We start from the raw sequence: 22,108 nt of genomic DNA on the forward strand, positions 1-22,108 counted from the left end.
AGCTTCCTCCCTGGCCAGAGGCCTGATGTGGTAAGAACATAAGAACAGCCCGGCTGGATCAGGCCCAAGGAAGGCCCATCTTGTCCAGCACCCTGTTTCCCACAGCGGCCCGCCAGATGCCTCTTGGGAGCCCACAGGCAAGAGGTATGTGCATGCCCTGCTGTTGCTCCCCTGCAACTGATGGTGATCTCAAAAAAGGGAGGAGAGAGAAAGGAAGAAAGAGTGAAGGAGGGCGGGAGAAAAAAGAGGAAGTGGCGGCAAGGGGGACCTCTGGAAGCTTTTCACACAGGGCTTTGAAAACCCTTTAACTTGCATCTCCTCTGGAATGGACGGGGTGCAGTCACATATCTACCAGATCTAACCCAAAGTCCCTGCGAATTATTGAGGCAGTTCACACACAAGTAGGGTTTTTCACTGCATGTTAGAGTGTAGCCCGATTCATAACTGGGGTTAAAAAATCCACTATTTGCGTCGGGTTTGGGGGACAACTCCGATTGCAGTAGCTTGCGGTAAAGCCTGCTGTGTGTGTAAAAGTCTCAGGGAAGGCGGCGGCTTTGCAGAGAGTAGCCAAGAGAGGGCGCAAAGCGGCAGCTCCATCCAGCTGCCAGCCGGCAGTATTAACAGATTGACTTTTATTAGAGACTGTTTAGTATACGATTTACAAAAGCAATGCAGCAGTAAATAAAATTTCCCGTAAAAGATAATGCATCTGACCAAGCGTGGGTTTTAACTGAAAGCTTCTTCTGCCACAAAAAGGTTGAAACCCTAAGGTACACTTATTACTTGGGTGTAGGCCAGGATGAACAAAGCGGGGCTTGTTTCTGAGCGAAGGTGCATAGCACGGCAGGATGGGTCTGGAAACTGGTTGGGGCCCCACAAGACGCCTTTTTTGGTTGGACCCCCCGCGTGAGTTAGCAGAAGGGACTCTCTCCAGCGTGCACACGGCGATAGATTCCCCGTCTATATCCAGCCCCAGCGACGCTTGATTGACGGAAGGGCCTGGGAAAGGGAACAGCGACCCGCCAGGGAGGCACGCGGAGCTGCAGCTGGAAGCGCCTGCGCGGAGGGAGGGGCGGAACGAGAGAAGAGCGCGCCAAGCCAGTTCCGTGCCGGAAGGGGAGGATAGAGCAGTAGCGGGAACAGCGGCTCCGGCGTCGCTTCCTGGACGTGGAACAAAGCAGAAGGAATCGCTGTTCCTAGAGTGACTCGCCTTCGGCTCGCGCGCCTTCTCTCCCTTTACCGCCGGAGGGGCGGTTCTGGAGCTGCGCCGCGACCCCCTCCGGAAGAGGGCGCTGTTCGGCCGGTGCGGCGACTTCTCTCCCCTCCCTCCCGCCGCGCTCCCTCCTTCGGCGGCCTATGAGGCGAGCGAAGGTGGCGCGGCCACCGCTGCTTCCGCCGGCCTCGGGGCCCGGGCCGAGCGGCCGTGGGAGGCGGCTGTAGGCAGATGCTTGCCCGCCGGGGTGGCAAAGAGCGGCTGGCGGAGGCTGAGGGCGGGGGAACAGATGAAGAGGAGGCGGCGGCGGCTGCTCGCCCTGCTACGCCCACCACCGCTGCCGGGTCCCTCTCCGTCCCGGCCTTGTCAGGCAGATGCTTCACAGGTGAGGAGGGGACTCACAGCTCGTGTGTGTGTGTGTCAGGGCTGAATTTGGAAATATGTCTCTTCCTATATATCCCCGTTGAGCCTTGGGAATGGCGGGAGTAAGGCTCGACAGGAGGGCCCCTGAGCATGTGCAGAGTGCACGCCCCATTCCCAAACACCCCCACCACTCGCCACCTGTGGAGTCAAAGGGCAATTCCGGAGAGCTTCGAAGGTGCCCATCACCACTGGTCCTCCCCTGTCAATTGGCTGGCTGCTGTCCTTGATGTCAACCCTGATGGTAGTTCTCGGCACTGACCGGAGAGCAGTGGCTTCTCTGTCTCCGCAAGGCTTAGGATGGGATTGGCAAGACGGATGCTCTTTCTCCAAGCCAAGGGTTTTGCATCTTGCCCGCGCCCACCCTTTGGTCAGCAAAGTCCGTCCCACAGAGTTGCAGTTCAGTGACTGGTCGGTGCAGACTCCCATTTCAGTCCTAAGGAATCGAGTTTGCAAAGGAGCAGTGCTTGCTCTTGGGAATGGTGCTTGTGCGCTGCTTACAGCCAAGAATGGAGCTATATGGATGGTTGTGGATACACGACTTCTGCAGGCAGAGCTGACTCAGGGTCGTGTCTGCTGTTATGTCTGCTAATGTCAGTCAAATCCCAAATGGCCATGTGAGAGCCACTAGTGTGCAATGAAAGATCAAATAGTTAAAGGCCGTATAGGATGCAGCTTTATACCAAGTCAAATCATTGGTCTTTTTAGTTCAGTATTATTGACACTGACTGACAGCTGTCGTCCAGGGTTTCAGATGGGTATTTCCCAGCCCTACCTGTAAATGCCAGAGAGTGGACATGAAACCTTCTGCATGCAAAGCAAATGCTCTTCTACTGATCTATGGCCCTTCCCCAAAATTCATTGCAGGATGCACAAGCATTTCAACTTCTTTTTCCCTCGGAGCATAGGTACATAGGAAACTGCCTTCTGCTGAGCCAGCCCCTAGTTCCATGTAGTTCACCATTGTCCAGTGACTGGCAGCAGGGCGCTTTCCAGATTACACACTACAACTGTGGTAAAATGCTTCGGGTTGGCAGGATCATATTGAAAACAATCCCCAGAATCTACAATGGGAAAATACGGCTACTTTTTTTGCAATACACATGCAACGTTGTAGCACTATAACGCAAAGATAAAATCTGAAAGAAGCAGGGTGGATTTGATTTAAATCAAAATGATTTAAATCACGATTTAAATCACTAGCAAGGTGGATAAAAATTAAAAAAAAATCCGATTTAAATCAAAAAAATCAGATTTTTTTTATTTAAATCGGATTTTTTGATTTAAATCGGAGTTTTTTTATTTTTATCCACCCTGCTAGTGATTTAAATCGTGATTTAAATCGTGATTTAAATCAGTTTGATTTAAATCAAATCCACCCTGGAAAGAAGGCATCGGAAATGTGAACGGCACCTTGTTTTCAGCACAGGGACCGCAGTGTCACAGGAAGTGTGGAAGCACTCTTAACAAATCCGTAGTGATACTGTTGTAGGGCTCAATCTGGAAAGCACCCAGCTCTTCAGGGTTTCAAGCAGTAATCTTTCCCAGCCCTATTTGGAGATGCCAGAGACTGAACCTGGGACCTTCTGTATGCAAAGCAGATGCTCAACTACTAGGCAGTAGCCCCATCTCTTGGGGTTCTTGTCTGGCCAAAGTATCTGTCAAAGCATCTTCACATGATTTGCTGCTCTGGCCTCGCTTCCTCCTGCTGGAGTGGGGAAGAATCTTTTATGTTGATTTTGTGTTGGGAGTGACGTGGAACACTGCATCACTCTTGATGCAGCAGGATTTCTTGGCCTTTGGAGGAGACTGCCCATTGTGCCTCTCTGTGAATTACTGTTCTTGGCTGGCCACTTCCCAGTCTGGAGGGATGCTCAGAAGTCTGTCTGATGCCAATTAATGTGACTGAGCTCTGAAGGCTCTGAGTAATCCTAATCCTCATACTTTCACTCTAAAAATAAACCTTTTCTAATATTAGAGTGAAAGGGTCAAAAAATGTATCCTGGCTATCTAGAATCTGGGAAACACTGATTGTCTTACTTGTTGAAAATGCATTCGGGGAATGACTAGAAAATGTTGACAGTATGTATCTTTGTAGCATTAGAATGGCCAGGTGTAGGTGTGAGAAAGATGGCTAATCTGTGGCGTACAAAGTAGCAGCTTGATACTTCAATCTCAAAAGCTTTGTTCATACATAATGAATTCTGATGATGTTGATATTGATGTTTTGGTTGTGAAATGTTCTGTAACAGGTGCCCCTGGCTGCCACACATTCTGAACAAAGTTACGGTCCTACAGGATGTGCATAGAAAATTCCTCCAGCATCTTTCTGTTTGTTACTGTGACGAAATGCCAACCTCCCTCTTAGCTATGGATACCTGACACTCCCACTGTACCTTGAGTGCTCTGAAATGGGGAACATTCCTCCTTTTTGTTACTGAATGAGGACAATCCTTGCTTTTGCTATCTAAGGGAAAGAGCCATCAAGGTACTGTCTTAAACTGTTTGGGTAATAGGCAACCAGCTCAAACCCAACTTTAGACATGTAAGTTTAGACCAGGGCTGCTCAATGTTGGCCCTCCTGCAGATGTTGGTCTACAGTTCCCATAATCCCTGGCTACTGACCACTGTGGCAGGGATTATGGGAGTTGTAGTCCACAAACAGCTGGGGGGCCAAAGTTTAGCAGGCCTGGTTTAGACCCATTAAGGAGGAGGAACATGAAAGTTTGGAGCGAAAATCTTAAATCCAGATTGAACCCAAGCTAGTGTGACATCAGAGATACACCAGGCTTTCTGTATCCAAGAGCTGTCTATTCTGGGAAGAGGGTGACAGCCATCCCCTTTGGAATGGCTATAAAAATAGAGGGCAAAGGCCTAGCCAGTGTTCACCATTTTCTATTGGCTAACTGGTGTCCCAGGTGAGGGGCGTACTGTCAATAAGACCAAGGGAGACAAATGTCTCCTGACCAACAGCCTCTGAGGGGCCTCCAAGGTTAGTCCTTGCCTTCCCTCCACAGACAGGGCCATCTGAGGTGGTGGAGGGAAGGGGAGGCAGGAAGGGAAGAGGCACCCGTCCCGGAGACGAGTGTGGTGACAGAGCAGAGGCGCCTGTACTGGAGACTTTGTTGTCTCTCTTTCTGAGTGTTTTCCCCTCCCTCAAAAATAGGTGAGTGAGGTGAGGCAGAAGCCTTGTGTGGAGTGCTGTGTGCTGCCTTGCCCTTCCCTCTGCGCTTGCTCGGGTGCCTCACAGCCCAGGAAAGAAAGTCCAGGCTCCTGCGCAAGCTGAGGGATGGAGGAGGAGGAGGCACTTGTGCTTTAATTTTCTTTCTTTCTACATGTTCTTGTGGAGGAGGGAAACCTCTTGCCTCCCTCCCTTTGACCACCCCGAGGGCTCCTCCTCCCTCCCTAACCTCTTTTTCTTGATGGCAACATTGCTCCTCTCCCTTCCCCTCCCCCTTAGGTGTTTTTCTTCCACGGGGACCCTCCGTCCCGTCCCATCCTCTCTTCTCTGCTGCTTTCCCAGCTCTTTCTCTCTCCCGGTCCCTGAGGCAGGCAGGCAGGCCTGGCAGGAGTAGAGTAGAGTATATCGTTGCTTCAGGCAGCTGATGGCACTAAGTGTGTGTGTGTGATGATAATTATAAGCTCGTAAAAAGATGCAGGCTACTCTTTGTTTACATTCCCTCTCCCCCTCTGGCTCCCACTTCCAAGTAAATTGTAGTTGTAAGAGATCTGGAATACATGAACTCAGTTGGACATAAGGAGGGTTAAGGAGTGGTAGGATGTAACTTGTTCTCTAAAGTGATTGAAAAGTGGTATGCAAATCTAACAAACCACTCGAGGAGTCTTGTGGCACCTTGGATATTACAACCTTTTGGAGCATAGGCTTTGTGGACTAGAGCCCAAACGAAACATTTGAGATGCTTGCGTTCCTTTGCTGCTAGAAGGTGAAGCGATGAGTGGTCTCGAAGAAGGCTGCGACTCTAACCAAACTTACTCAGAAGTAAATACCACCCCCAGTACAAAGGGAGACTGTGAGAGCAAGAGGAAGAGATATTGTTGCTGAGAGATGGGCAGTGCTGGAGACGGAGTTCTTCGTACTAACTGCTCCTTTGCAAGCGAAGCGGGTGGTGGTGGAATTTGCCTCCTGATTAAGGGGATGGGGTTGAACGTATTGGCTGAGGTTGATTTTCGGAGAAGAAACAGCAAGGAGGTCAGGGAGGGGAATCAGAGCAGTTAAAGGTGATACAATGTGAAATGTTTCAGTTCAAAAGGATGTGGATATTTTATATGCCCTTTTTGATATTAACAACACTGAATTTGTTTGTATATTTTTAATGTGATGCGTTGTTCATATTACTGTTCATTTTAAATGAACAAATGAAAAAGATTGTGTGTGTTTTTAAATCCCACCATGCTGCAGCCCTGACAAAAATGGTTCTGCTTGGAACAGAAGCTTCATTTGGAACCCACAGAAGAGGAGGAGAGCTGGTCTTGTGGTAGCAAGCATGAATTGCCCCCTTGTATTTCACAAAGTTGATTCTGTTGTATTATTTGGTTCTGCTGTTGTTTACACCTTGCAACTGTAGTCTCCTGTCCTCTGTTAATCTGCTACACTATATTACACGTGTCCTTAATGTTCTTCTGCAGCAGAGACATGGGGCCAAGAGAAGGAGAGGAAGGCAGCAAGGGGCCCATTTTAAAATCTCATCTCCGGGCCCACTCCAACCTTGGTACGCCCCTGGGTGAGATGCTGTAGGAATTAATGCTTTCTCAGCCAAGGACCTGCCTTCTGCTAGACTAAGGTAAAGCTCGGTTTTAGATAGTTGGTTACTGTTTCTTTTTGAATTCCTGTGTGCCCTTCTTTACTCACAATTTCCTCTACTTCTTATTCTGTGTACAACTCTTATTTCTTAATACATTTCACACATGTATTTCCTAATACATTTCGCAGACAGAAGTGACTTCAGTCTGGTTTTAAAGGTTTTGGAGGGTTACTTGCAAAACTTCCCCATGCGCCTCGCAAGGCCATAGTGCAACTGAATGATTTGTTTCTAGAAATACATACTTCTTGCCTAGAACTGGGTTCTGTGGACTCTGGCTGCACAGTGCCGGTATGTCCCAAGTCAAGCATTTCTAGGGTGTTGAAGCCATGTCCGAGCCTAGTCAGTGGCTTTAGATCAGTCTTCAACTGGTGACAGCCTAAGGAACAGCATGTTCCTAGATTGGAATCAGAGCAATCTCTCTACTGAGGGTAGATTCCCTAGGAAAGCATAGACTAAACCCTGGTTCATCACTGTTACCCTTGCCTTTCCCATCCTTTATCCCATCCTAACACTGGATACATTTAGAGTTGTAAGCTCTTGGGGCAGGATCTCTTTTCCCTTGTGACCTTGAGCGCAACAAAAAAAGCACTGGTTCGATTTTGTCTTGAGGCTTATTATTATGGGGTGTTCCCCTCCCCATCTGTGGTGGGTAACTGTATACAAAAGTAATGTTTTGGAAATGGTAATTTTAAGTTATATCAGAATTTTTGGCATACAGTTTCTGTTGGACCCACTGGTATATCTGCTCAGTTTTATTCAACATGCAGTTCCTGAAAGATTACATGTACAGTACTGAACTTATTCCTAATCTTAACTCACCTTTGCTAAATGATGAAGTGCAGGAAATTCTTCCAAATCTGGAATGGAAATCAAAAGTGACTTTATTAAGCTAACAGTTTATTAAAGATCACAAGATAAGTTTATAAAATCAAGAGAACCTTGGAGCCCAGTTGCATCATCTCTAATGAGCCAGTTTCTGTGCATGACCACTCATGTGCATGTCATGGCTGGGCTGCACCAGAGGGAGGAGAGCCTGGAAATCTGGCAGAGGACACTCGCAACCAGCAGAGCTTCATCTGGTTCCCAGGCTCCCTACTTCCCCCTACAACCATTGCTGTGCTGCCCACATACAGTAGTTGCTTAGCATCCCTTGACCCTTGGCGATGCCAGGGGGGTGGGGTGGGCCTGCAGCAGCATAGAGAGTTGCTCCTTTTCTTCTCCTGGCATTGCTGAGCAGGTGACCCTCTATACATATTTTAAAGCTTGATCTTAAAAGGTAAAAGTAATACTAGAAATATGGAATCTGCTTCTGTTTAAAAGCATGAACAATGAATGCATCTTGACATATTGCTCTAATCTGTGTGGAGTGTGGTTTATAGGTCTCTTGAGATTGTAAATCCTTAATGCGTAAGTGTCCAGTGTACTATTTGCAGTAGTAGTTTGAGGCAGGCTGTACTGTGTGTGTGTGTGTGATCTTTTCTTATGCGCACACGCACACGCACACACACTATATATGTGTAGAATTCTTGACAAAGAGCAGGGCTGAAAACTTGCTTATCTGGAATGTGCCCTGCATACTCTTAAAATGGTTCTTTTTTCTAGGATGAATGAAATGAACCTGAGTCCTGTGGGGATGGAGCAGCTGACAGCTTCCTCTGTGAGCAGTGCCCTGACTGTCTCAGGAAGTCACCTGGGTCTGGCTTCCTCACCAACACACAATGCCATACCAGCACCAGGTAATGCAGCACATCAAGAAGAAATGATCTTCCTTGTTCTATCTGAATTTTTGTGCTTTTCAAACAGGGGGAGGATATGCAGATGACCAGGTCCAGTTCTAGATGATTTTGGAGGACCTATATTCCCCTGCATGAGAGAAGCTTGTGCTGCTTTGTTTCCTGAGGTTTCATTTTTCATGTTATGTTGCTACCCATCTTTATCTGAGTTTATTTTCCCACATTTTTATATCCATGAATAACCTTCAAATGGACAACTTGTGGTGGAAATTTAGAGTTCTGAGTCTTGTTGTATCCTGCGAAGCAACACCAAAAGCCTTATCCAGGGAGGAGAATGCATATTTCAAGTCGTATGTGTCTCATTTTGGAAACCAGAATTTCTTTTCAGTTCCCCCCATCTGGCTTCTGTCTTTTCCTTCCTGTCTTTCTTCCATAGTTAGCCTACAGCCAAGGATAACCATCTTGTGTTTCACTTTACTCTGTGTGTTTTTATTTCTGGTAGGCTTACCAGTTGCAATTCCAAATTTGGGGCCCTCTTTACCCTCTGCTCTGTCGCTGATGCTTCCAATGGGCATAGGGGATCGAGGAGTGATGTGTGGTATACCAGAGAGAAATTATACGCTACCTCCACCGCCTTACCCTCACTTGGAGAGCAGCTACTTCAGACACATTCTACCTGGTGAGTAGTATAGCTGGGGACGAGGTTGATCTAAGTCTCGGATCGGCTGCTAGCTTTTTATGGGAGAGTTAAATGTTGTCACATTATTGTAAGCTGCTGTGATTCCAAGCTTTCTGTGGGCTAATTAAAGGTAAAGTGTGCCGTCAAGGTGGTGTCGACTCCTGGTGACCACAGAGCCCTGTGTTGTCTTTGGTAGAATACAGGAGGGGTTTACCATTGCCATCGCCCGCGAAGTATGAGATGATGCCTTTCAGCATCTTCCTATATTGCTGCTGCCCAATATAAGTGTTTCCCATAGTCTGGGAAACATACCAGCGGGGATTCGAACTGGTAACCTCTGGCTTGCCAGTCAAGTCATTTCCCCGCTGCGCCACTAGGTGACTCATTGTGGGCTAATTGGTGGGATATAAATATTAAGTAAACTTGGTAAGCTGGAATTGTTGACCCTTGTTCTGCTTCCATTTTCTTGAAGTGGGCATCTTGGAAGCATATATAATTATCTGAAAGACTTTAATTTTCATTTTATTTACTTAAAAGTTAATGCAATGCGCTGGTTTTAAACAGGAACAGCCACTGGTTCTATAACTATCTATAAGTAGGCTAGTAAGCTGCACTAAGAACTTGTCTAGCTATTGAAAATGGATAACCTTCTAATTTGCTCTCTCTTTTCCGACTTCCCAGGTCTTTTATCTTATTTAGCTGACAGACCTCCACCCCAATACATCCACCCCAACAATATAAATGTGGATAGCAATCCAGCTTTATCTGTCTCCAACCACCCTTCGGGCCTAGATCCCTACCAGCCCAATGGGACAGTGGGCCTTGAACCAGGCATTGTCTCCATGGATTCCCGCTCAGTGAATGCACACAGCAGTCAAAGCTTACACCCCAGCGACAGCCATGAGGTGGCTCTGGATACCACAATCGCTATGGAGAGTGTTTCAAGGGTTACCAGTCCAATTTCTACTGACAGGATGGCTGAGGAGCTTACAATGGGCGATGTAGCTGGAGATCATTCCCAGATTGCCAGTGGCAACCGGAATCATGAGTCCTTAGCGGTGGATGCTGTGGGCAGCAGCTTAGCCACCGATGCTGTGGGGCATAGTGGTGTCATCCCTATTCATGGCAGCAGTTTGGAGCTTCCAGTTGTTATGGAGCCTGACCATATTGCAGGCCATGTCAGTGGGATATCTGACAGAACACTCAGTGACTCTATTCATACGGTGGCCATGAGCAGCAATTCTGTGAGTGTTGCACTCTCTACCTCTCACAACCTCACATCCCTGGAATCTGTCTCTTTGCATGAAGTGGGTCTCAGTCTGGAGCCTGTGACAGTGTCTTCTATAAGCCAGGAAGTAGCCATGGGACAAAATCATGTCGATGTCTCCTCGGACAATCTTGCCTTTGTGCCATCATCACTACAGATGGAAGACTCCAATTCAAACAAGGAGAATATGGCGACTTTGTTTACCATATGTGAGTGTGTGTCACTACGCTCACCTCAACCTCAGGGTAGCATGTACATTTCAGCTACTTTTAGGGAAGGTAGAAGGATTCTTGTAGTAGTCTTGTTTTCTTCTGGTGGAGACCAGTTGAGCCATAGAAGAAACCTTACGAAAGTTGGGGAAACGGGGGCTAAGCTTAACGCTCTATAAGTATGTAAGAAACTAAAGTAATAAGTTAAATTAATAAGTGCTGTAAGAAACTAAAATTGTAGTGGTGTGTGTTTTCCCTAACCCACTTGTGGTTGTCCCAGTGTACAAAATCATAAAATCTTCAGTCTAAGCTGTGTATAGTGGTACCTAAAAACAGGAGTAGGGGAAGGTTTTTCAGCTGCAGGGAAAGATCAGCTTCCTTTCACCTTTACTCTACAACTGCTACACAAATACAAACACATCTCGTCTCTTCCCCCCACCAGACGGCTGTCTGCTTTTGTTTTCAAGTGCTTTCCATGTCTGCCTACTTAATCACTTGTTTTCTTAACATCTGATTTTTTGAGAAAGGGCTTTGATGGGAGAGCCATCTGGTCCGTGCTGTGCATAGCCCTTTTAGCTAGAAACAGGAGAAAATGTCCTCTGAGCTCAAACGGTGAAAGGAGATGGTAAATCACTACCTTTTTGTCCCATCAGTAATGTGCGTCCTTCCACCACAGGGTCTCCACTAAAACTATGGACATTTATGTAAAAGTTCAACCTCTTCCCACTGCTGAAGAAGATGCGTACAAGAACTGTCCAGAATGAAACACCTTTCTTTCCATCACTCCTTTATCGCAGTATTACAAACTTGCACATAAGTGTCTCCCAACCCACCCTCCCACTGTTAGCCCATAAAATGTTTACTAGATGTCTGTGCATACCTATGTTAGTAACATGTATCCTTACCAAACAAAAAACCACCCACAAATCCACCTTCTGTAAAACTACCCTGCCTAGTCTCTTGAAAGTGACTCTTACTTGTCACAGGCCAATGGTACTTTACAGTCCTTGATAGCATTAGCCTTTTTGCAGCACTGGCAACAGATATTTAGTATAATGGAATGTATTTCAGGTTTATTGGTTCAGGATGAATGTTCAAAATTCATTTTCCTTAAGTATATTGGTTTTTCAAAACCAAGTCCACGTGTGATAAACAAAGCCATGAGGGGCAACTCTTACAAAGTAGTTCTGAGGTGTTAATCTGATGGTTGTGTTGTTTAAGTATGGTGGCTGACTGTGAGGATGCCACAGGAGGGGTCCCCATATCTGCAGTGCAGAAGGGGGTGAGCGGAGGTAGAGCGAGATTTGCTGGTCTTCCTTGCTTTTTGAAGTGTGTTGTGCCTTGCAAAATATGTCCCTGAGAGTTGTATGACTCTCAGGGACATATTTTTACAAGGCACAGATCACCTCCAGAGGCAGGGAAGATCAGTGACAATCCCCTGCCTCTGATGCTTCTGAAGTGGGGATGCCTCCAGTTGTGAGGTTGCAACTCCTCTTGTGATAGGACGTCAGCCAGTATCTCTTTCGAACAGCCTGTGGATTGGATTGTGCAAGAATACTTCCATTTCTGTTTTCCATCCTCTTGTGTGACCTTGGACACACTTCACCACTCACTTGGTTCCAATATGAAAAGCATCCTGCAATTATAGTGAAGAGTTTTATTGTGTTTGCTGGTCTTGAAATATGTGAGTCTTAAACTCTGGGGTTATTTTGCTTTTGAGAAGCAGAAAAGATTCTGGTGTTGACCACGTTCTGCACCGCCCCTCCCAAATCTCAGATAGCCTTAATATCCCTCTTGCCCCACAGCACACCGGACACTGGCTTGTTCAGTGATGTCACCTTCAAATGCACTGTAACTTTTCTGTAGTACAGATAGATACTGTCTCTCTTAACAACAGCCCTGACATAGGACTCTGCACTCTTGCAGTATTTGGGGTGCTGGACTGTGTGACTTCAAGTTCTTTTTAGAACTATTTGCTGCTTGGGTGGTGGCCTTTTAAACTGCAGTACCCTCATCTTGGTTGATGTACTACAGTAATATGGAGGAACATTCTTCCGATGCTTTGTGTCCCATTTCCTCATCTACAGGGTGCACGCTCTGTGACAAGGCATATCCATCAGATTGCCCAGATCATGGGCCCGTGACTTTTGTTTCAGACACCCCAATAGAGAGCCGGGCCAGGCTTTCTCTCCCGAAACAGCTTGTTATCCGCCAGTCTATCACGGGAGCTGAAGCTGGTAAGGCTCTTGTTAACTATGGATTTTCATAAAGCAATTGGGGGGCGGGGGGTAAGGATGGAATCCCAAGCATACAGAATCTGATTAGGTGACTGCAGAAAATAAGGCAATAAAAAGGTGCTGTTTGAGAAGAAAATGGGTCTGAGCAGGATATCGTGCAAGTACATTTCACATTTTTTGTTTTGTGGCCAGAGAACAGTGGGAGATACTTTTGCCTTGCCTTGGTACTAGTTATTATCCAGATTAATAGAGAAGAGCAATAGTGCTGTCTAGACGATCTCTGTGTGTTTGTATGTATCTCAATGAAAATATTAAATATTCTTATAAAATGAATGAATTTTACAGGTCATCAAGGAAAATAATATCAGCTTTGAAGGTGGCAGTTGATATTTGAAAAAACGATTGTCTAGTAGCTCCAAAATGAATTGGTACTGAGCTCTAACAGAGCAGCGTTGTTAATCAGTATAGTTCTCTAGCATATTTTGATGTCTGCAATGCTCTTGTTAGTTCACACTAATAGAGAGTCATCACCTTTTCTTTTCAAGTGGATAGTATTGTCAGTTATCAATTTGTCTTGGATCTTCCTTCTTGGGGGTGGCCTCCAGCTAAAACTCTGGCAAAGAAACTCAAAAACCCAGCATTTAGTGGAATTAGATCTAGGAATACATAGGAAATTCCTGGTTGTATTAGCTATTTTTGAACAGTTTTATTAGTGTGTCTAAATATTTAAGCTAAGTTCTATGACATTTTATCCGTGTGTTGAAGATTCATCTGCAGTTTAGTGAAAATATTGTCAATTTTTTTTATTGTCCTCATCTCTGTTTTGTAAAGTTCCTATGAAATTCCAAAGTGTGTTAAAAGAATAATGCTTAACTTAGAAATTGGTATAGCATTGTAGTAGCAGTGCTCTCAAAGGGATTGAAGCTAGTAATTTTCAAACTTCTTGCCTGACATACTGTGCAACACTCTTATCAGCTTAGGAGTGGAGCATTTTGTACAGTGTCACACTTGCATTCTTACACAAGACAGTACAGTTGCACAATAGATGTCCTGAGGTGTTCTGTAGAGTAATTCTGAAGAACAAATTATGAACCCTCAATATCATTATTTTAAATGTGCAAATAATTGGTAGCTTGAGAGTCTTGCTAAACCTCTAGTTGCTTCTCTAGTTTCTGAAATAAGAATTTTCTATTTTTGCAGGAAATGTCAGGAAATCTTTAATGAGCACAGGAGGTCAGGACCTCAATTTCACAGATCACCAGAAAGTAAATTACTTGCTATTAGATGAAAAAGAATATATATAAATATATGTACATAGTGATTGCAATTAAGCTTTCTCCCAGGAGTGATGTGATGGTGGTAGTTTCTGTGGATATCCCATTTTGTAGAAGCTATCCTGGCCTGATGCTTAGCAGTAGTCCTCAGAGCACTATACTTTTTTGCCTTCACTAGTTGTAGCTATTGAAGGTATAGTCAGTGCATTGTTGTTTGTTCATATTGATGGCAGGTGTGTGGGCTCGAGAAACCATTCCTGTGCGGACTTGCTTTGGACCACTCATTGGGCAACAGAGTCACTCCATGGAAGTAGCCGATTGGACAGATAAAGCAGCCAATCACATTTGGAAGGTCAGTTTTTGTGTAGTCCATTTCTTTCTCTGCAGAAATGGTTTGAATTCTGCCTTTCTTCCTAACCGCCCCCCAAAACACACACACACACACACACACACACACACACACACACACACAGAGCAATACTGCACTGAGTATGGTAGAAGCTATTCAAGTGTCTTGAATTAGATGGCAGATCACTGGCTGACATACCACACCAGGGTATGTCAGCCCAGTAACGTTGCAAGAGCACACAAGTTGTACAACTGCATAAGTGTAAAAATTGTGCAAATGAAGTTACACAAGCATATGCAGCTTGTGTGCATGCAATGTTACTGGGCTGATGTACCCTTGTGTGGTATATTAGCCATTGTGTCTTGGTGTTTCCCCCTCCCCTTCTCCCTCTCTCTGTGTCAGGGAAGAAATGCTTGAGAGAAACCTGGCCTCCCTTTTGTTTATCCAGTTTAGGAATGCTTTCTTAAGGCTTGACTGCACCATGGACCAGCCCTGGGTTAACCACTGTGGTTTTCACTGCTGCCGCCACCCACCTTCCTTCTCCCTCATCCCAAAGGGATCTTGGGACTGGAACTTTTTGAGGGAGCTAGTATTTCATACAGTCCCAGATCTTAGAGGATGGTGTCTTGGAAATGGGGTGGGGGGAGATGGGAGGAATATTTCTTGCTAGAAAGGAAACAATTTTTTTCCTAACAAAAATGGTGGTCAGAGATATGGTATAATATCCTCTTTGGAGGAGTTCAGACACTTAAGAATCTCTCCATGTGCTGCTGTGCTCATGTGAATAGTCACAGGAAAATGGTGGCTCTAATCAGGGATGTACCTGCCTTTGTGTAGCTGCTCAGGTGCTTTGTACGGAGAGAGTGTCAAACATCTGAACCACCCTTTGTCTTGCCTTTTCCTTGCTAGATGTATCACAACAACGTCCTGGAGTTCTACATAATTACAACTGATGAAAACGAATGTAATTGGATGATGTTTGTGCGGAAAGCCAGGTGAGAGGAAAGTGACAGAGCATAGCTATATTAGCAGAGCAAGAGCAATTATACGATTTGCACTCCGAATCTTTTCCTTTTAGTCTAAAATAGTGCACCTTCTTTGTGAAAGTAGATGCCAGAAGTTGTTTAACTGCTGAAGTCCAGGATCCTGGCCTCAAGAAAGCCCATCATTTTGTTCTTGGTATTTTCAGCTGCACCTGTTCTCAAATCTTGGTAGCGCCTAGTGAGTTTCTGCATTCAGTTCAAAATGTTAGTTTTCAGTCTTTTTAAAGACTTACATGATCTGGATCTAGAGTGCTTGGAATGCATCCTCCTTTATGCTCCCCTCTGTGCCTTTAAAATGTGATGCTTTAGGTGTTCCTCCAGGGCTTTCTCAGTTGCAAACTTGTGATGCCCTCTCTCTGTGGAACTCTTTTTCAAAAGAATCTACCTGTTTAAGCTTATCTCCTATTTAAGAAGGGATTTAAATGTGGACTTGAATTTCTGGGCCTCTGCCTGTTGGCTTTTTATGGGGTAATCTTCTTGCAAAAATTAGTATCTGTATCTTGTATTTCATGAGCTGCCTACAATTGCCCATGAAAGCCAGGAAGCAGCGCCTAAATCTCTGAAATGTGATATGAAATAGGTTGCCCCTTCTGCTCTTATATTTTGTCAAGCCATATTGTTTACTCTGAACCCATGGTTCCCAACCTGGGTTCCTCCAGATGTAGCTGAACTATAACTCCCAGCATCCCCAGCCACAAACTGTAGCTGGGGATGATGGTAGTTCAGCAACATTTGGAGGAATCCAGGTTGGGAACCACTGCTCTAAACAATGACGAATCCTGTTTCCTTTTAAAGCACCCACAGCCATATAGTTTTGTTTCAAGAACCAGCAGAATGGATCTTACATGGTTTTTCGGTCTAAAAGCATATTAACACTTGTTGGTTTTGATGAAAGGGATTTTGGTAGTCTTTAATTGAAATGCTAATGAATTCCATTAGTTTATGCATAGTGAATGTTGACCAGTACTTTCACACTGACTTCAGTGGGAGGAGCTAGTGATTGACATGATCCTTAGCCATTACAGAGGTGGTGGTCCAGAGTTGCAACTGTGGGCTCCTAAGCAGTGAGGATGCTGCTGCCCATTGTGCTGAATGGGGGAAACTGCGGGGACACTGCTTCTGTGCCCACGGATCAGCAGCAGCATCCACGCACCTCATTCCATTTCCATAACAGCTGTGGATTGTGCCAGCCAGCATCTTAATGTACTCCCTGAAGAGGAGAATTGAGAATATCAACAATGAAGTGAGCATTTTTAGTGCTCTGGAAGTGCAAGTGAAGGGTAGGGGGAGCTCAGCTCAGCAAGATTTAATACTCCTGATGGTATTGTTCTCCTTTTTATAGTCTGTCCTGTCCCCCCCACCAAAAGCTACTGCAGCCTAAAGCCAAGCAGCCTGTCCGACTCTGGAACCTGCAATTTTTTAAACCAAGACAGGAGAAAGACTGTTGCTAGTGAGGAAGTGGCAATTGCTCCTCAGCACCAGTCAAACCTGTCTTCAAAAGAACTTGACTCCTAGTGGATTGAGATCTCCCAGTGCCTGTGTCACTGGATGGAGATAAGTAGGGAGAAGTATGTGTTTCCAATACCTTAAACAATTGGAATGGTCAGCAAGTCTATCTCTGTTTCATCCAAAGGGACCTGTGTGTTTTTGATAACTAGAAAAGGAACACTTGTTACTTTGTTCTTAATGTGCTAAGAATATTAAATGTCCCAAGGATAATGACAGGATACGCAATATAAATAATATGATTAGCTAATTAACACTTCATCTTTAAAGTCTAAACAAGATTTATTTTCTACATGAAATAGGAACCGGGAAGAACAGAATCTAGTCGCTTACCCCCATGATGGAAAAATTTATTTCTGCACTTCCCATGATATCCCTGCAGAGCACGAGCTTCTTTTTTACTATAGTCGAGATTATGCCCGACAGATCGGTAAGTAGTTGGGCATGGGGACTTTGAATTCATCCTCCCCTCATTTGGCTTCTGCTTCATATTTCAGAGCTCTTGATGGAATGGATTTTGTTCTATGCTGCTTTCTTGCATTTTGAATCTGGAGATTTTCATTCCAGATGTTCTACTAAAGTTGCTAATATAACTAGTATCTTGCAGGCTAGGAAGCTCTGATATGATCTCTGAGGCTTGCCCAAGAGTACTCATTGTCAAAATTAGAGTACAGTCAATTATTGAAACAAGATAATGTCCAGCCTGGATATTCATTATTGCATTTGAAGTACCATCTGGCCATTTTTTAAAAATCATGAACCCAACAGGTGGACGTTAAGGGCATAACTAGTTTTCCCCCATACATCTTATTTGAGGGCCTTTTTTAGTCAGGATTTTTTTGATGGCTTTGTTGTATCCATTGCTAGCTTTTTGGTTTCTACGTACACTCGCCCCATACAAATCCTTAATCTCCCAACCTGCTCTGCTAATCATAAGAACATAAGAAAAGCCCTGCTGGATCAGGCCCAAGGCCCATCTAGTCAAGCATCCTGCTTCACACAGGAATCCGGAACCAGATTACTGTGAGAGTCTTTCTTTGGTTGAGAATTAGAGTTGTGCTAGTGCAGTCTTGCATCCATACTGCCAAGCTCTCTGCATCATTTTACGATGGTTGAGAGAAAGTCAGTCATCCTTTCTAGCACCATATGAAATAGCAAGCCAGCCAGCATATACTTGGGGGCTGTAATGTTTCTGACTTGTTTGCTTTTGTGTTAAAGGTGTTCCCGAGCACCCTGATGTACACACCTGCCACTGTGGAAAAGAATGTGCTTCCTATGCGGAGTTTAAAGCTCACCTGAGCAGTCACATCCACAGCCACCTCCCCAGTCAAGGGCATGCCAGTAGCCACAGGCCTGGCCACAGCAAAGAAAGGAAGTGGAAGTGCTCCATGTGTACTCAAGCCTTCATCTCGCCTTCCAAGCTTCACATCCACTTCATGGGCCACATAGGCATGAAGCCACACAAGTGTGACTTCTGTAGCAAAGCCTTTAGTGACCCAAGCAATCTTCGTACCCATCTTAAAATACATACAGGTAAGGAGACACAGGAGTGAGGCCTAAGGATCCTTTTCCAAAGGGGCAAATCTAGAAGAAGATTCCAGAGTTGGTTACTCCTGAAAACCAATCTTGTTTGTTTATTCTTTGCCCAGAGAGCCAAACTGTAAATGTTACCTAAGTTGTTACGAACTACATTAAAAGGTTGGATGGGCCAATTACATATGGACCTTAAACTGAATTACCCACTTTGTTTCAGCTTTATAGTCAAATATTTTATTTATATTTGTTCCTATGTGCTTTGGTTGGTTCTTTATTAGTAAGGGTCAGAGGAACTAAACAGAATTTTTATCTTGCAAAACTCTTACTTTGCAATGTCTGAATTACAAAGATGTTTCAGCGAGAGAAACAGAACAAACAAGATAATAGGGGAGTTCTATTTTTTACTTTGCCCACCCCATTGAAGCGAACATCTGTTGTCACATTGCAAATGCTGAATTCCTGTGTATTGTGCCCCCAAGCCTTGTTTAAGTCATCTGTGCAGAATATGCAGCAATAAGCTGCACCTTGTCCTTGTCCTCTTTGAAGTCCCTGTGCAGGTTCTTGGTATGCCAGCAGCATCTGTTTTCAGTTGTAGCTAAGCTCATTATTTAACAAAATAAGCTTTCTGCACAGCATCTCTTTTCTCTAGATCCTTCCACATTAGTCTACAGTTTCAGTGCACTGTACATCTGACTGCCTAGTTTTCAGCCTCTAACAAAGTCTAAGTGAGCTAAGAGCTTTGGAAAATGCTTTTCCAAAGAAGCTAGTCACACTTTCCACGCCAAAGTGACTGATGTCACTTCAGGGTAAAGAATGTCAGTGGATGGGAAGGATTTTCTTCCCATGGATCACAAACTACACAGGGCCCCATTGGTAACTGATAAAATGTGAGCATTGCACAGGAATCCATATCTGCAACCTTCAGATGATTTTTTTTAGTGTTCAAGGAGCAATTTCATATGGTAGCAACAGTGGCAACAGGCTTTATGATAATGACGATGACAAACTGATGGCTGGGGGTTTGACCCAGGGTTGCAATAAGGTGAGGGAAGGAGGGCAAAAGGTATCTTATACAGCCTATGTCCAATTTTAGGTCAGAAGAACTACCACTGTGCTCTTTGTGAAAAGTCATTTACTCAGAAGGCTCACCTGGAGTCACACATGGTTATCCACATTGGAGAAAAAAATCTCAAGTGTGATTATTGTGACAAACTATTCATGCGGCGGCAAGATCTCAAGCAACACATACTCATCCATACACAGTGAGTATCTTGTTGGGAGTGGATTGTCTAGATCATTTTTGGTCCAGTTTGAACAAAACATGTGTGTCCTTTGGCTATAGAGGAGTACGTAGTAGTGGCAAGAATGCAGGTCTGATACAAGCCGAAACCCAAAATTGCAGTGACAGTCTGGGTTGCCACAGGCAGGAAAAAAGTGTGGAATCGCCATGAATACTATTGGATTAAATCCAATACAGTGGTATTGCAATGTGGGTATACATTTCCTAGTGTTCTCTGTGTTGCTCCCAAAGGATGGTTCTGATAACTGTTTTGCTAGAACAAGAACTTTCAGCCTGGAAAGAGCCCAAAACACAGGTACAGCAGACAGAGGCCATTCACACAATTTAAAAACAAACAAACTGTGTTCTACCTGGGTTTGGGAACTGTGTACACTCCCAGTTTTCAGTTGTGTGGAAGCAAGTTAAGAGGAAAACCTGGGTAGCTGTTCCTTCTACCGTGCTTCCACACAGTCACAGCTTTTCCACCTACCTCATTTCCACACAACCAAAAACTGGGAGCACACACAGCTCCCAAACCTAGGTAGAACAGTGTTTCTGACTGTGTGAATGACAGAGTGATAAGCCTCTTGGATTATTGATCCTTAAGACACTAGGTAAATACTATTATGCTTTCCTATAAAGCTTTAAAACAAAAGCTAGAATTCTTTGGGCATCAGGTCTACTAGATACTGTGGTCGATTTAGAGCAACAAAGAAAAACAGAACCCTTGGGTTTTGTGTTGCGTTTTTAAAAACTTACTAAAGAATGAATGCCTGTATGAAACTATCCTATGGCTATTTCTAGATAACTCTGTAGAGCTGGAAAGCAAAGTCCACTTGCCATCAGAGTCTGAGACTTGTGTATGCATGGTGCTTTGTCAGCTATGCCTATTCTAGATTGAAGTTTTTAGTGGAATTTTACAGCAGGTCAAACCACTTCTGAGAACAGTAATATTCCTTAATTACCTCTTCCTGTTTGTGTTATCAGTGGGTACTAGTCTCTGGCTTTTGGAGCATTACAGTAAGGTACCAGAAACATAAATGCACACTATTTCACAAACTCTATGTGGGGCCAAACTCCATGCATACAAAACATTGCAGACTTCTGCTTGTTAAATGGACATCTGAAACCTGTGTTAGAAAGATAGGCTTGTAACTCCTGTAAATCTGCAAGTTTTACAAAGGCTCTGTCAGAAACAGCCTGGCTAGAGTTAGAGCTTATATAACCAAAATGGTTTTCCCATTTCTGTATAGAGAACGACAGATCAAATGTCCACAATGTGAAAAATTGTTCTTGAGGACAAACCACCTGAAGAAGCACTTAAATTCTCATGAAGGAAAACGGGACTATGTCTGTGAAAAATGCTTCAAGGCTTATTTAACAAAATACCACCTCACTCGCCACCTAAAAATTTGTAAAGGACCCACCTCCAGTCTTTCAGCCCAAGAAGAAGAAGAAGAGGAGGAGGAGGAGGAGGAGGAGGAAGAGGATGATTCAGAGGAAGAAGAACTGATAAACTCTGTCAGGAATGAAAATTGTAGGCTTGATAGTAGTATATATGTGACAAATGACACACTCTCTTGTCACAAATAAGAAATGGAGGATGACTTAAAATTAGTGACTAGTTGCTTCTTCCTAAAATTGTTTCTAACAAATGAACATTTCTATAACTGAACCTCTGGTCATTGACTAGAGCTGACATCCTTTGATGAAAATAGATTAAATATGCACTTTTCAGAGTTCTCCAGGAAGCTTAAACCAATGAGATCCCTGCAACTTTCAACCCATATTTGTGTGTGAGAATTGTATTCTGTCATGCATGATTTCAGAATTAACAGGCAGATGCAATTCTGAGTTCTAATCAGCCAACTGTACAGCCAGTGCGCACAAAACTATCTTCTGGAATTATTAGTCCACTATACTTTTACAGTTTTGACTTGTACTCTAAAGCACCACCAGATACAATGCTCAAATGTCTTCCCTACTCTGTACATTACTTTGGGTTTGGGAGTATTCATTGTACTCAATGAATTAAAATTGTCCACAAATGTTTATAAAGACAAGCAAGCACTTCCAAATGGCTAGAATGCACTAGTATGAGATGTTCTCATCCAGAGAGGCATGCTTGTGTTGGGAGTGCAGATGTTTATCATGAGCCAGAAACTTGCCATTCAGCGGTATCTATACCATAATTCGTAACCATCTCTTTTGGAAGAGGGAATTCTGCTGCTAATGTATTTATGGAATGACAATATTTAAAATCTGTTTCCTTTTGGAAAACATTAAAATACTGTGCTTTTTATTGTGTCTTAATTATAATTCTGTTCTCTGAAGCCTTTTTGCCTGTAAGGAATTTTTCCTTATAGCGTCTTTTAACCAGAGCAGAAAATATTAAGCTGATCTGTGTCTTTACATTGTAAAACTATATTCATCACCACCAAAATGTACATAGCACACAAACTCGTGTGGTTGTTCTCTTAACTTCTGTTAGCTCCCTTAATCCCATCTTTATTAAATATGGGACAAGATCTAGACTTATG

The 22,108-nt window shown here is 44.2% G+C and overlaps 1 protein-coding gene across 1 annotated transcript; it reads left to right on the plus strand.

The window, feature by feature from the left end:
• The first annotated feature begins 1,102 nt into the window (after positions 1-1,102).
• On the plus strand, positions 1,103-21,881 carry PRDM4 (PR/SET domain 4). The gene is made up of 12 exons (XM_053256106.1): positions 1,103-1,598; positions 6,281-6,435; positions 8,059-8,192; positions 8,692-8,868; positions 9,550-10,344; positions 12,432-12,581; positions 14,089-14,207; positions 15,114-15,199; positions 17,056-17,183; positions 17,972-18,286; positions 19,383-19,551; positions 20,822-21,881. The coding sequence occupies exons 3-12, from the start codon at positions 8,060-8,062 to the stop codon at positions 21,159-21,161; spliced, it is 2,412 nt and encodes an 803-aa protein (XP_053112081.1). The 5' UTR covers positions 1,103-1,598; positions 6,281-6,435; position 8,059; the 3' UTR covers positions 21,162-21,881.
• The last annotated feature ends 227 nt before the right edge of the window (positions 21,882-22,108 follow it).

The sequence above is a fragment of the Hemicordylus capensis genome, chromosome 5 (genome assembly GCF_027244095.1).
Source record: "Hemicordylus capensis ecotype Gifberg chromosome 5, rHemCap1.1.pri, whole genome shotgun sequence".
Classification (NCBI taxonomy): Eukaryota; Metazoa; Chordata; class Lepidosauria; order Squamata; family Cordylidae; genus Hemicordylus; species Hemicordylus capensis.

What these genes read in the sequence shown, in the direction of transcription:
- PRDM4 (XM_053256106.1), top strand. Translation starts at nt 8,060, where the DNA reads ATGAATGAAATGAACCTGAGTCCTGTGGGGATGGAGCAGCTGACAGCT. An exon ending in AGATTATGCCCGACAGATCG is followed by an intron (nt 17,184 to 17,971) that starts GTAAGTAGTTGG and finishes TTTGTGTTAAAG; the next exon opens with GTGTTCCCGAGCACCCTGAT. An exon ending in CCATCTTAAAATACATACAG is followed by an intron (nt 18,287 to 19,382) that starts GTAAGGAGACAC and finishes GTCCAATTTTAG; the next exon opens with GTCAGAAGAACTACCACTGT.